The sequence below is a fragment of the Scleropages formosus genome, chromosome 17, assembly GCF_900964775.1.
Source record: "Scleropages formosus chromosome 17, fSclFor1.1, whole genome shotgun sequence".
Classification (NCBI taxonomy): Eukaryota; Metazoa; Chordata; class Actinopteri; order Osteoglossiformes; family Osteoglossidae; genus Scleropages; species Scleropages formosus.
Window position 1 is genome coordinate 24,533,447 of NC_041822.1, and position 12,824 is coordinate 24,546,270.

At 53.2% G+C, this 12,824-nt stretch overlaps 2 protein-coding genes across 8 annotated transcripts in view; one reads left to right on the forward strand and one right to left on the reverse strand.

Annotated features, from left to right (window-relative positions):
• kdm2ba (lysine (K)-specific demethylase 2Ba) overlaps positions 1-11,324 on the reverse strand; it is a 48,923-nt gene extending 37,599 nt beyond the window's left edge. For 4 of the 7 annotated variants that reach the window (XM_029259593.1, XM_029259591.1, XM_029259592.1 and 1 more), the window contains exons 1-2: positions 4,552-4,735; positions 1,741-1,881 (exon numbers count right to left, since the gene is read on the reverse strand). In XM_029259593.1, coding sequence (XP_029115426.1) covers positions 1,741-1,881; positions 4,552-4,693 — 283 coding nt within the window. In that variant the 5' untranslated portion in view covers positions 4,694-4,735. Of the gene's footprint in view, positions 1-1,740; positions 1,882-4,551; positions 4,736-10,332 lie in introns of those variants that run through there. The other 3 variants (XM_029259594.1, XM_029259597.1, XM_029259596.1) reach the window with 3 other exon arrangements.
• orai1a (ORAI calcium release-activated calcium modulator 1a) lies at positions 8,391-11,935 on the forward strand. The gene is made up of 2 exons (XM_029259598.1): positions 8,391-8,719; positions 11,320-11,935. Exons 1-2 carry the CDS (start codon positions 8,606-8,608, stop codon positions 11,878-11,880), a joined length of 675 nt encoding a protein of 224 aa, XP_029115431.1. The 5' UTR covers positions 8,391-8,605; the 3' UTR covers positions 11,881-11,935.
• The last annotated feature ends 889 nt before the right edge of the window (positions 11,936-12,824 follow it).

The window sequence follows — 12,824 nt, forward strand, 5'->3', positions numbered from 1 at the left end:
ACAGCGCATCGCAACCCCGCAGCGGCCAACGAGGGACAGTACTGTGATTTTACCGCGCTGCGCCTGTCCGGCCTCAAGAACAGTGACCATTCTGTGGTGTGTGTGTGCGTGTGTGCGTGTGTGCGTGTGTCTGTGAGCACTGTCTGTCTGGACGACCGCCCCCAGCAAACAGACTTTTCACATCAAGTTAAAGCGACTAAGAGACGTTCGCGCTCAGAACGGATGGGTCCCACGATCCTTTGTGCGTCGCGACAGCTCCCGATGCTGCCGGGTCCCGGCACAGTGACGCCCGGCTGTGACGCCGTAACGGGTTCGAGCCCGGCTTCTTCGAGCGGAAAACTAGAAGTGCTGACTGCTCATAAAGAAAAGAGCGACGATGTCCGGTGACTGACGGCACAAAGGAGTGTGTTTAACGTTGCCGTCGTGAGCCAGCGGGTGGCGTACCGGTTAGGGCTTGTCTTACATCCAATGGACGTGGGTTTGGATCCCTTCTACTGCGGTAATACTGATTCTGATTACAAGGCAAAGGGTCTAACTTCTGCACCACCTGCTGTGCTCTAGACTAAGACTGTAATTCATCTTGGACAAAGGGGTGTGATTAATAATAGTAATAATAATAATAATAAGAATAATAATCATCTTCGGCTCGCTGCCATTGGGTCCCGCTGGTCTCATGTGTCTCCGGGCCGGGACTCTGGTTCTGCTTCCATTAGTGGAACATTTCGTCAGCTATTTAGCGGGGCCGTCACGGAAACTGCCAGAATGATGCCCCCCCCCCCACGTCGCCCATTCCTGGACCGCCGAACGCCATGAGACACCTCTTTAAAATTCCTCTTGGGAAATTCCACGTGAGAATTGTTGGTCCCGCTAACAGCGGAGGGTTGAAAGGCTCTCGGGGAACCTCAGCCGATCATTCACGTGCTCTCTTGGTTGTTAGCGTGTGCTGGCGCCGGCAGGCCGTTAGTTCGGAACCCACAGGACACGGGTGTGGAGACTCTCCAAATCCAGTCCCCTTGGACACCGGTAGCAATTAGCTTTAGCCTCTGCAGCCGTGAAAATGAGTGACAGCTGTCACCGAAACCACTGCTCCCTTGCTGTCACTTTAAGGAATATTCCAGAATTCAGGAATACTACAGTATGAAACAAGATCAGCGAATGCTTGGCCTCCTTCGTTTTGCTTAGTACGTGTCACAGGAAGTAAAACAAACAATGGCCGCTGGGAAACTCATCCTTCTATCTGAGCACTTTCACGAATTTCTTGGCCGCTGCAGGGTCGCGGTGGTCCAGAGCCTATCCTGGAAATGTAGGGTGTGAAACAGAGTATATCCTGGACAGGTCAGCAGTCCATCAGAGAGCAGCCCCACACACACAGACACACGCATGCAAAGGGCAGTTTAGAGTCGTCAGTTTCCCCCAAAACACAAGTCTTTGGTCTGTGGGAGGAAACCAGAACACCTAGTGGAAACCCACACGAGTACAGGGAGGACATGCAAACTCCACACCGACTGAGCTGGATTCGAACCCACAGCCCAGAAGCGTTGCAGCACCAGCAGTAAAACTCCTGCGAGTGGAGCTGCTGTCACTGTTGTCATGGTGACGGGGTCGTCCTTTCTAAGCAAGACAGATCTGACAGCAGCACCCGGACGAGGCCTGTTGGTTGGCGAGGGGTTCGAGGGCCCGGCAGCGCCATCGGATCCCTGTCCGGCGAGCGAAGGGACGACGCCGAAGGAGGAGACTCACCTTCTTCCTGCGCCGACGTGATGCCGGGGTCCTTCTTCTCAGAAGCGCCGTGGACGTCAGCGCGGCTTCCCCACGCGGTCAGCAGACAGAGTCGCCCAGAGCTGCAGGAGAGCGAGGGTTCGAGCTGTGGGTTCACGCCTCCTGCTCCCAAACAAAGAGCCCATCGTCATGTTGCACAACGGCATGTCGCAATGTGGAGCTTAAAAAAGGCTCTGTGTGATTTTCTGCAATTTCTGCACCCAATTTAGTCGTTTCCATGGACAGTATTAGACCGGACTTCTGCACAAACCTCACCAACCCCCCCGCCCCCACCCCCGAAATGTGCCTGGAACCAGAGACCCGCTCCTCACTTCTCCAGTTCACATCCACTCCAGCTCAGGGCCAGAAGGGTGGCAGGGGGCGCAGCGGTTATGGTACTAATGCCCTCCTATACTCGAACCGTTGGCTAAGGTGTTCACCCTGAACTGGTACAGTAAAATTAACCCTGCTGTGTGAATGGCTAAATCACTGTAAGCAATTTAATGTTGTAAGTCGCTTTGGAGAAAAGTTTAAAAAAATAATAACAATTAAACAATCAGATATTATGTGACTTTTAATGTCAGGTTTGTACAGAAAGCTACTTACACTGATTCACCAATTTGCATGGCAGGGTAATTTTTACTGTATCACTTCAGAAGTACCTTGATCAAAAGAGTGGGATTTGAACCCAAGACCTTCAAATTGCCTTTATTTGTTCACTTGGTAAGGGGGTGCGGTGGCACAGTGGGTTTGGGTTTGAGTCCTGCTTGGGTTGCCTCGCGGCAGACTGGAGTCCCGTCCGAGGTGTGTGTCCCCCGCACCCTGTGTCGCCGGGTTCGACTCCGACTCGCTGCAACCCCACTAGTGACAAGTAGCTTCAGGCTGTGCGTGTGTTTATTTGGGGCTTTTCTCCAAAGCAGCTTTCAGTGATTTACGCATGTTGTACAGCAGGGTCATTTTTACCATGTCAGTTCAATGCGGTTTGGAGTTCTACAGCAGAAGGTTCTACTTGAACCACAGCTGGCAGCTCCAACCACAGCGCCCCCTTCTGGCACCTGTCTCAGTCGCAGTGTATGCAGCAAAAACACGTTGAGGTTGCGCAGCAGCTCGGGTTCGAAAAGCGCCGTCATCGCTGGAGCGGCGGGTCCGAAACAAGGACCACGCACAGCAGGTCACGAGGCGCATGACCGCTGGGGAAGAGCACACCGCGGTAAACAAAATGTACAGCAGTAGCTGGAAGCGGAAAGTGGACCAGACTGCAAAGAGCAGGACGGCGCAGGGGACACTGGACCGCACTGAAAGAACGTCTTTGGAGCACGAAACGGTCCTGTGATGCTGAAGGAAAGGGAGGGAACGGTTGCGGTCTTTGCCCTGCATCCCCTTTGCTGCCCGGGGCACAAAGATCGGGACTTGATCAAAGACCCAATGGCGCTAAAGCAAGTTACGCACCGGCTCAGTCCCAGCCCATCTGAGACTCCATTACGACCAGGTGCCGTCCAGCACAGACTGGTAAGACCGTAGTATGACCAGGTACAACCAGCATGAGTGCTGTAAGAACACAGTGAAAACCGGTACCTCTAACACACCAAGACCTGTAAGTGAAACAGGGTACCATCAACAAAGTGAGATCTGTAAGACCGCAGTAAAACAGTGTACGACCACCGAAACAAGTTCTGTAAGACCGCGGCACGCCCAGATTGCTTCAGGTTTTGCGCAACAGAAAGTTTTGGACCAACACCCTCCTCGTCTGTAAGGATTCGGTGGAAAAGCTTCGACCCGAGAGACAGAAATGAACCGTAAAACCGGCATCGTTCCACTGAAGACCGAACCGCTCCGTTCAAACTGGGTTTTGACCTTGTTTTACAGGAAGGTCATACGGGGTCATGAGGACACCGTAACAGGGACTTGTTACACTGTTCATTGAGGTATTACTTCTGAAGTTCAGGTGTTTCATTTACTGCTGACTGGAACTCAACCATCTCGGAAACCACCATCGACCGCAACACGAACTTATTTACATGATGCGTTTCTCTATGTAAACAGCAGGGTAATTTTTACTCCATGGATTCAGAATAAGTACCTCGATCAACAGTGTGACCGTGGGAGGTGGGATTCGAACCCAGGTTTTCTAAGGCCCCAGGTTGCGGTTAGAACCACTACACCACCTGCTGGTTTGACTAAGCGCCCTATGAGGGATACTTTGAAAGGCCAAGACCAGCACTTCCGGTGCCCCGGGTTCGAACGTAGTTTCACTCCAGACTTTTCTCAGCTGAATGGAACCCGAAGCCGGTCGTTGCCCCACCTACCCACAAACCCCTTGACCACGGGGACCGCGTTCCAATCATGGTTCCCACCGACCGGGAGCCGAGTTGGTCCAGTGTGTCCTCCTCACCACAGGAAGGGGCAGGGTGGCGCAGCGGGTGTGGGGGGGGGGGGGGGGCTTCAGGGTGGGGGTGGGGGTGCAGTGGGGTCCGAACTGGTGAAGAGGTTGGACCGAGTCATGACCTTGATGTGGGATGATGGAAAAGAGGTGTGCGGCTGGCAGCACATGCACACACACGCACACACACGCGCACACACACAGGGCCCTGCCAATCAACCATGCGCTGAGTAAACAGAAGTAAACAGGAAGACGACACCGCCGCCCCCACCCCCACACCCCCACACCCCTACGCCCCAGCTGGAGCCGACCCGTGGACATGGCGACGCACCAGGGCAGAACAGCAGAGCTCCCCCCCCCCACCACCCGCCCACCCCACCGTGGCCCCCAGCTGCCGAGCGAAGGACACCCACCTGATGGCCCCTCCTCCTGCGTCCAGGGGCCCCGGAGCCTCGGCCCATGTCCCCGGTGCCGGGCGAGAGAGAGAGAGAGAGAGAGCGATAGACCTTGTGTGTGTGTGTGTCCACCGTCCTCCGCCGTTCCACAGAGCTTCATTGAGGGAAGGAGAGACAGAAGGAGGGAGGGAGCAAGCGAGCGAGCTCGAGAGAGAGAGAGAGAGAGAGAGAGAGAGAGAGAGGGAGCGAGCGAGCGAGCGAGCGAGCGAGGGAGGGAGGGAGAGTGAGAGGGAGCGGTCAAGGGGCTCCGATGTACAGTGTGCTGTCTCATTCTGGCTTCCGATTGGCTGAGCAGAACCCCCCCCTCCAAGCAGCTGCGGCAGCCAGTGAAGCAGCGAGTTCCAGCATGGAGGAGCTGGCTGCCTAGCAACCGTGAGGGTGGGGGGTGGGGGGCATCTGTAAGGGCCAGGCGGTAGCGATTCCGCACTGCTGTTGCCAGCGCTGCATGGAGCAGGGAATGCTGGGAGGAGTGGCGCCTGTTCCTGAACTAGGGACCTCGCGGTTGGACCGCGGTCCAGCAGGGCACCGCGGCGAACGGAGACGGGACACCCCCCAGCGCGGTGCAAAAACTCACCCCTGCACCAGCCGATGGAAGGAGTTATTTTTAAAGGTCCAGAAATAGCCATTGTGTGTGTCACATGATCTGTCAGCGCGCGCACACACACACACGCACGCACGCACACACACACACACACACACACACACACACACACCTGGTACAGTGACTGAACATACAGCTTGACCGAAAGACCCTCATAAACGGCAGACAGGTAATGAACACTCTTAAAAAACACACTGCCTAAAAACAGGTGGAAGGGAAAAAATTTTTACACTATCTATTACCGTGGTTATAGAGTGGTAAGAAAAGACAGATATAAAGAGCTTCCACACATGGTGGCGTAGTGGTTAGAGCCTGAACCGATACAGTAAAAATGACCTTGCGTACACATGGGTAAATCGGTGTAAGTGGCTGAATATGATGACCCGACACCGTGAATGTCCCTGGAGAAAAGTGTCACAGGTAAACGAATAAATATTAATAATCGACCAATCAGGGCGCAGAGGGCCGTACCTGGCAGCAACGGTTGAAGATGTGGTTGAGTTGCGGTTCATGAAGGTCACGGTCGCAGCACAGCGCTCCGTTGGGGGTCGTGACCCTTGGCCCGCTCGCCGCCCCACACCCCCAGCCTGTGTGCCCCCCCCACCACCACCACCACCACCACCACCACCACCACAGACCGCACTTCTCCTTCACGCAATTATGCTGACAAGACAAAAATAGTTCTCGTTTTTTATTTTCGTTGTCTGGATTTGCTTTTCAAATCGGAATCTAATTTTAATCTCCGAGTCTCATTAGCGGACGAGCGAAACGAGTTTCAGCAGCACGTCTTCCCACTTTCACGCGGACTTATTTCGCATCACCCGAACTCTGCTTGTACGAAATTTTGGGAAAAGTCCTCCCTCACTGCTGACACTGAGCGTCCAGCGATTTTACACGGTGGTGACGATCGTGAGACACATACATATTCATATACATATACATAACAGTATATATGCACATACATACTGTGTATATATACTTGTTAACTACAGCTGGGGGGCACAGCAGTTACAGCTGCTGCCTTCCACTCGAAGAGCCAAGGTTCAAATCCCACCTCCAGCTCTAGTACCCTTGATCAAGGTACTTATCTCACCAAACAGGTAAGATGGTTGTGAGCTCAACACTGCAACCGCTTTGGAGAAAATGGTCATAAATACCTGAAAGTGTCATTTCGTCGAGCTTCTTGTTCGGCATAAGTCACGGTGTAAGCTTTGTACACTGATTTACCCATTTACACAGATGGGTATTTTTTTCTGTATCAGTTCAGGGTTCGGTAACTCAGTCACCTTCATCAAAGGTACCACAGAAGGAAGGGATCGGAACCCTCATTCCGTGTCCTGGATAGTGGCGACTCTAACCGCTATGCCACCTGCTGTCCTTTTTAAGGAAGACTCCAGTCTTACACGTCTCTCACCCCGTTCACTCCATTGGGGGGGGGCTGCTAGTACACTGCTCTTTCAGCACACTACCATGGGTGTCCCGGGCACAGTTACAGGTAGGCATAAAAGGAGGTAATTTTATATGAGGTAAAGTGCATGTGAAAAAAGTAGAACGGAGGTGAAAAGAAAAGGTCGAAAACCTGGGTAAAACCAGACAAGGAAAACCACAGTAAAACACACGTAAACACCCTTATACCCAAAATGAATTTGCGCAAGAAAAACTATCCATAAAGTGGGGGTCCGGATAACAAAGAAGAAATTCCCATTATTCCTATAGGAAACACGTTAATGCGTTCCTGCACCGACACATGTTCGCGTATCAACTGTTACTGCGCTGTAAATGTAACTAAATACATGTAAATGTCATAATCTCTACAAAAATGGGCCTTTGAAGCAAACCAGTCGACGGTGGGCAGTTTGCCCGTGTCCGCGGTGTGATGCGACCTGTTCGGTGCGTCACTTAATATAGTTAGTGCGCTCCCAGCATGCTCAGCGTGACCACACACCTGTTTGCGCGCCCGCCTGAGCAGGCGGCTCGGTCGGTTACCGTGGTGACAGACGTGTTTACCTCGGATTTGGCGCAACTGTGGACTGAAAAAAAAAGGACGATCGAGGACGGAGTCCTGATACCGGGGCAGGTGGTACAAATTCCTCAAGTCCAGATAAGTGACAGTCCATATAGTGGCTTTCTATGAAGCAGGGGGTGGATGCGAACATAGTAACACAGTAAAATACCACAACACATGTACACACCCTACAGGCCTGTCCCATATAAAACTTCTCAAAGCTGGAAGCGGACGCTGCGTGCATGGGACACGGGACCCGTCCCTGACGTCCAGAACATCTATGTGAAAATGCGCCATAAAGAGACACGCAAGTGGGCGAAATTAATAATATTTTCCTCTTTTCGATGCGATGCGATGCGATGCGATGAAGACTCCGAGACATGATCGTGCGGCGCTCGGGGATCCGCGGGATCGGGCCTGCAGTGTCTCTGTGCCGCCAGCATCAACATCGCCCCGCGGCGCCGCGTCTGGCCTGAAGCGCGGCTGGTGCGCGTGTCGAGCAGGACATGTGTGAAAAGCCTGTTACGAACACACAGATTCAAGGCTACGGGTGAATTTAAAGTTAAGAACAGATGCTGGAATTCTGGAAGTTTCGTGAAGCTCCTCCCCCACGCTCAGTGACTTCGTGTTCCTCTCACAAAAGAAAATGATTTGGACAATTTTGTTAGTGACCTCTTTCCTTCTAACACACCAAATTTCCACAAATGATCAAGAAATTGTCACTATAATTTTTTCGGCGTCTCCTACGCCAGGAAACCTGTGTTCTTCAGGCTCTCCAAGGGCCTCGACCCCCCCCCGCCAAATACTCAGGTATTTTAGCCAAAAGGAAAGGACGATTTTTATTTCATTGGGAAGTAGAACAATTTCATACTGGATGTCCTGGGTGTCATATGGAGCATAAACTATATACCCTGGAATGTAACCTGTAATTATATAATATATACCATATACCCGCTGGGAAAATAACGTCTAATTATATAATACTTTATATACCCTGGAATATAATCTATAATAATATGGACTGACATATTCAGAAGTTCGGGATCATTTACATTTATTCATTTAGCAGAAATAGGTATCATTTAGAAATATCCGTATAAAATGTAGCGGCACTGATCGCAATTCCAACGATTTCAAGAAGGAGAAGAACAACGTGACCGCAAACGTCTCAGTTCCGCGCAGCGAGTCGAGAGCAGTTCAGCCCGGCGGTCTCGCACAGCATTGTGGGTAATGGGCTTAGCAGCCGCCCCCCTCCCTCCACACGCACTCCGCTCTCTGCCGGATCCAGAGCCGCCCCGAACTCCCAGGACCGGGCTGGGACCGCAGCGGGTCGCCGAGGCTGTGAGACAGAGCGGGCGCGAGTGCAGTGCGGGGTCCGGGGTTCGAGGTCCGAGGCACGAGGCACCATGAGCGTGAACGAGCACTCCCTGCAGGCGCTCTCCTGGAGGAAGCTCTACCTGAGCCGCGCCAAGCTGAAGGCGTCGAGCCGCACGTCGGCGCTGCTCTCCGGCTTCGCCATGGTGCGTGTCCCCGTGGCGGATCCCGGACCCGGGGCTAGGGCCGGGGCCGGGCTTCTCTAGCTCGCTCTCTCTCTCTCTCTCTCTCTCTCTCTCTCTCTCTCTGTCACTTTTGCCTTTTTTTTCCCCACTTCGCTCTGCGACGTTCGGCTCCGCGCGGCGCGGCCGCCCCGGCGCGCGCCACAAGTGTAACGAGCGAATCGAGTTTCGCGGCAACTTTGTGTCCGCGGCGCAGTAAACAAACAAACAAACAGCTGCGGCGGGAGCTGTCACTGAACGAACACACAGACACACACACGGTGTGGTCGCGCTCCCTCGCTGAGTTTGAAGGTCCGCTGCCGGAACGCGCGCACACGACGCTCCGGCCGCGCTGTGAACGGACGCGCTGGTCCCGATCCGACGCGCAGCGGACCGCAGATCCCCCCCAGGGGGCACGAGCGCAGGAGCCCCCGGCTATTTCTGGAGCTAAAAACCCCTCGTGTCCGGCCGATAGTGACCTGGCAGCGGTGACCGCAGCACTTGCTGTAATTGTGAATGGAGTCGTTTGTGTGACACCGAATACTGAGTAATAAGTAACTAACAGTGAATACAATGAATAACTGATTATGTAGCAGTGAGTGTTAGTGACTACAGTAGTGGCTCTGGTTCTTCACCCAGTAATGACTCTCATAGTGACGCCGTTCGTTAGTGCAGTAGTGGCTGCAAGGAAGGGCGACTCTTCAATGGTGAATGAATATAGTTACTTTAGCAGTGAACGCTGTATTGTATCTGCTGTATTCCGTCGACTGAGCAGCACTTCTGAAAGCGAATACGCTGTAACGGTGGCGGTGAATGCAGTTACGACTAACAATATAATAGTGACGATTACTAAACGCATAAGCGACGTGCAATTGTCACTATAATAGTTAATACACCAGGGGGGCACAGTGGCACAGTGGGTTAGACCGGGTCCTGCTCTCCGGTGGGCCTGGGGTTCGAGTCCCGCTTGGGGTGCCTTGCGACGGACTGGCGTCCCGTCCCGGGTGCGTCCCCTCCCCCTCCAGCCCCGCACCCTGTGTTGCCGGGTTAGGTTCCGGCTCCCCGCGACCCCGTATGGGACAAGTGGTTTCAGATATGTGTGTGTAGTTAATACAATAGTGACACTAATAGTGACAGTGATTATTTGCATGTTCAGTAGTGACCGCACTGATGAATGCAGCTGGAACAAAAATGCAACACACACACACACACACTGGCTGAAGCCGCTCATCCCATATGGGGTCGCGTGGAGCCAGAGCCTCACCTGGCAACACAGGGCGTAAGGCCGGAGGGGGAGGGGACGCACCCAGGATGCGACGCCAGTCCGTCAGAAGGCGCCTCGAGCAGGACTCGAACCCCAGACCCACTAGAGAGCGGGACCTGGCCAAACCCAGTGCGCCACCGTGCCCCCCTTCCTAATAGTGACTAATTTTAACTAAAATACTGAGTGCTCCTATAACATTGACGGTAATAGTGACAGGTAGAGTGAGTTATTGGGTGTAATATTGAGTGCAGTGGCGTACAGTGAAATCTGTGTGTTTGTTATGTGCCAGTAGGTGTTTGCTTCACTTTCCTGTTTGAGCGCTGATCGCACTGACCGAACATCTCCGTTCCCCTCCTGCTGCGGTGATACTCATTTTTCAGTTGTGAAAGATGAATTCCCACGTGAGGGTCAAGTATCTCCTTTTTCGGTAACCCCGTCCAGCGGCCCCCGCCACGTTTCCACGTGCTCCTCAACAGTTGTTTAGAGGCATTCTGGGAGAATGACTCGCGTTAACACCGCATGCCTGGTTTTGACACGCCCCACTGGCTACATGAGCGCACGCAGGTCCGCGCTGCGGCGACGCCTGTAGGTTAAAGCCGAGCACGGACCGCGTTGGCAGCGAACGCGTTTTTTCACGCACCGCCGGTTGGACCGGAATATGCGCCAGCGCACCATGGTAACTCCTCTCCTGCAGATTAAATATGAGAAATAGACCAAATGAGTGTGGAAATGGCATCTCGGCTCACGGAGGCACGGGGATCAGCGGGTAGCTCTGGTACCGCAGGACTCCGGGGCTGTTGATTTGGGCATGGGTTCGAATCTGTGCGGACTTTGTGTTCGCTGTTTTGTTCCCACGGTTCACAGACGTGTTCAAGAAAGCGATGGTAAACCACTTCCGTACCCTTGCTTACCATGGAGACCATGCGGCCGGCCGCCCTGACTCACCTTAGCCAACCCCCCACCAGCTAACCAGCGGATGATCCTTCGATCGTGTTTTTTCTACTCGTATTAAACATCGACGGCCTAACGATTAAACTTTAACGGTTGAATTATGTACAAAGTGTCAAACCTTCTGCATCTGCTCCGTTAAAGACGTGAAGCGTCAGAAATTCCCTGGTGCGGAAAGACGACTCGACGCCGCAGGAGAACTTCCACGCGCCCCGCTGAACTCGTCCGGCTCTCGTGGGCCGCGTGTCATATTCGAGGCGACGCGCGGTGTGTTACGCGGGACCGAAACGGCGCGCGTGAGCTGCGACGCCTTCGGCTCCGGGTGACGCTCGGCGCATCGAGGCCGTGAATAGCGCGCTGCTCTGTTCTCCAGGTGGCCATGGTGGAGGTCCAGCTGGAGGCCGACCACAACTACCCCCCGGGGCTGCTGATCGCCTTCAGCGCGTGCACCACGGTGCTGGTGGCCGTGCATCTCTTCGCCCTCATGATCAGCACCTGCATCCTGCCCAACATCGAAGCCGTGAGCAACGTGCACAACCTGAACTCGGTGAAGGAGTCGCCGCACGAGCGCATGCACCGCCACATCGAGCTCGCCTGGGCCTTCTCCACCGTCATCGGCACGCTGCTCTTCCTGGCCGAGGTGGTCCTGCTCTGCTGGGTCAAGTTCCTGCCCGTGAAGCCGCAGTCCGGCTCCGGCAACGGCACCATCAGCGCCGGCGAGGCGGCCGCCATCGCCTCCACGTCCATCATGGTGCCGTTCGGCCTGGTCTTCATCGTGTTCGCCGTGCACTTCTACCGCTCGCTCGTGAGCCACAAGACGGACCGGCAGTTCCAGGAGCTCGAGGAGCTGTCCAACATCACGCGCCTGCAGAACGAGTTGGACCACCGGGCGGAGGCCGCCACCCTGCAGCCCCCCGCCGCTCACTTCCCGTGACGACACGGGTGCGAGGAACCATGTGGCCGCCCCCCCCCGCCCCCACCTTGAGCCATCCTCCAGACTTTGAATACTGTAAAAATAGATTTTTTTTAGACTTTTTTTTTTTTCTTTTTTTTTTGTTAAATGTTTGGTGTCTGCTTTTTCTCCCCCTTCACCCGTCCACGTATTCGCTCTCACTCGCCAAGCGTAGCGGAAGTGCGTCGCCCCAGTCAGCGCTGCGCTCTCCACTACACTCATTTACTGCTGCAAGGGTGTAAAAGGCCTTCGTATCTCTTAAAAGTGCTACTTCAAACATTTAGACGTAAAGGAGAGGTCAGAAAGGTATTTTTCAAGAAACGCAACAAACGTAGCTGTTTATATGTTAAGTTGGAAATATTAAGTAGCTAAAGGTTTTTTAGTGTTATTGTGACAGAACTCGCGTATCGGGCCCTTGGTTTTATTTTATATATTTTTTTTTTTAGTTTTTTCCACTCGGGCCACTTGATAAGGTCTCAGCTTATCTGTCCTCAGGGGCTATTTACCGCGGTCTTCCCGTGACTGTACAGGTCACATTGTATCGCTCTTTTTACTGTAAAGTGCTTAGAGAAGTTTCCTTCGAAGACACTGTACAAAGTGTAGTTTATTGTTGTTACATGAAAACGTGTAGGAGCACCAGCGAGACCGAAGGGTATTTTCGTATATTCGTACTCACCAAGGGGTAACTTGCTAGTTTTGCAACGGACATCAGTGACATTTGTGCCATAATGAGGACAACTCTTTGCACTCCCCTCACTTGCTTTGACATGGAAAAATGGGGAAAAAATAGAACCTCCTAAATTGCCAGTTATTTCGGCCTGTTTTGATGCTCATTTTTACGATGTGGATTTTGTACTATAGCAGGAGCCACTTAAGCCTTTGTACACATTTCTTATGAGTTATTTTCATTATTCCTCCTCATGGTA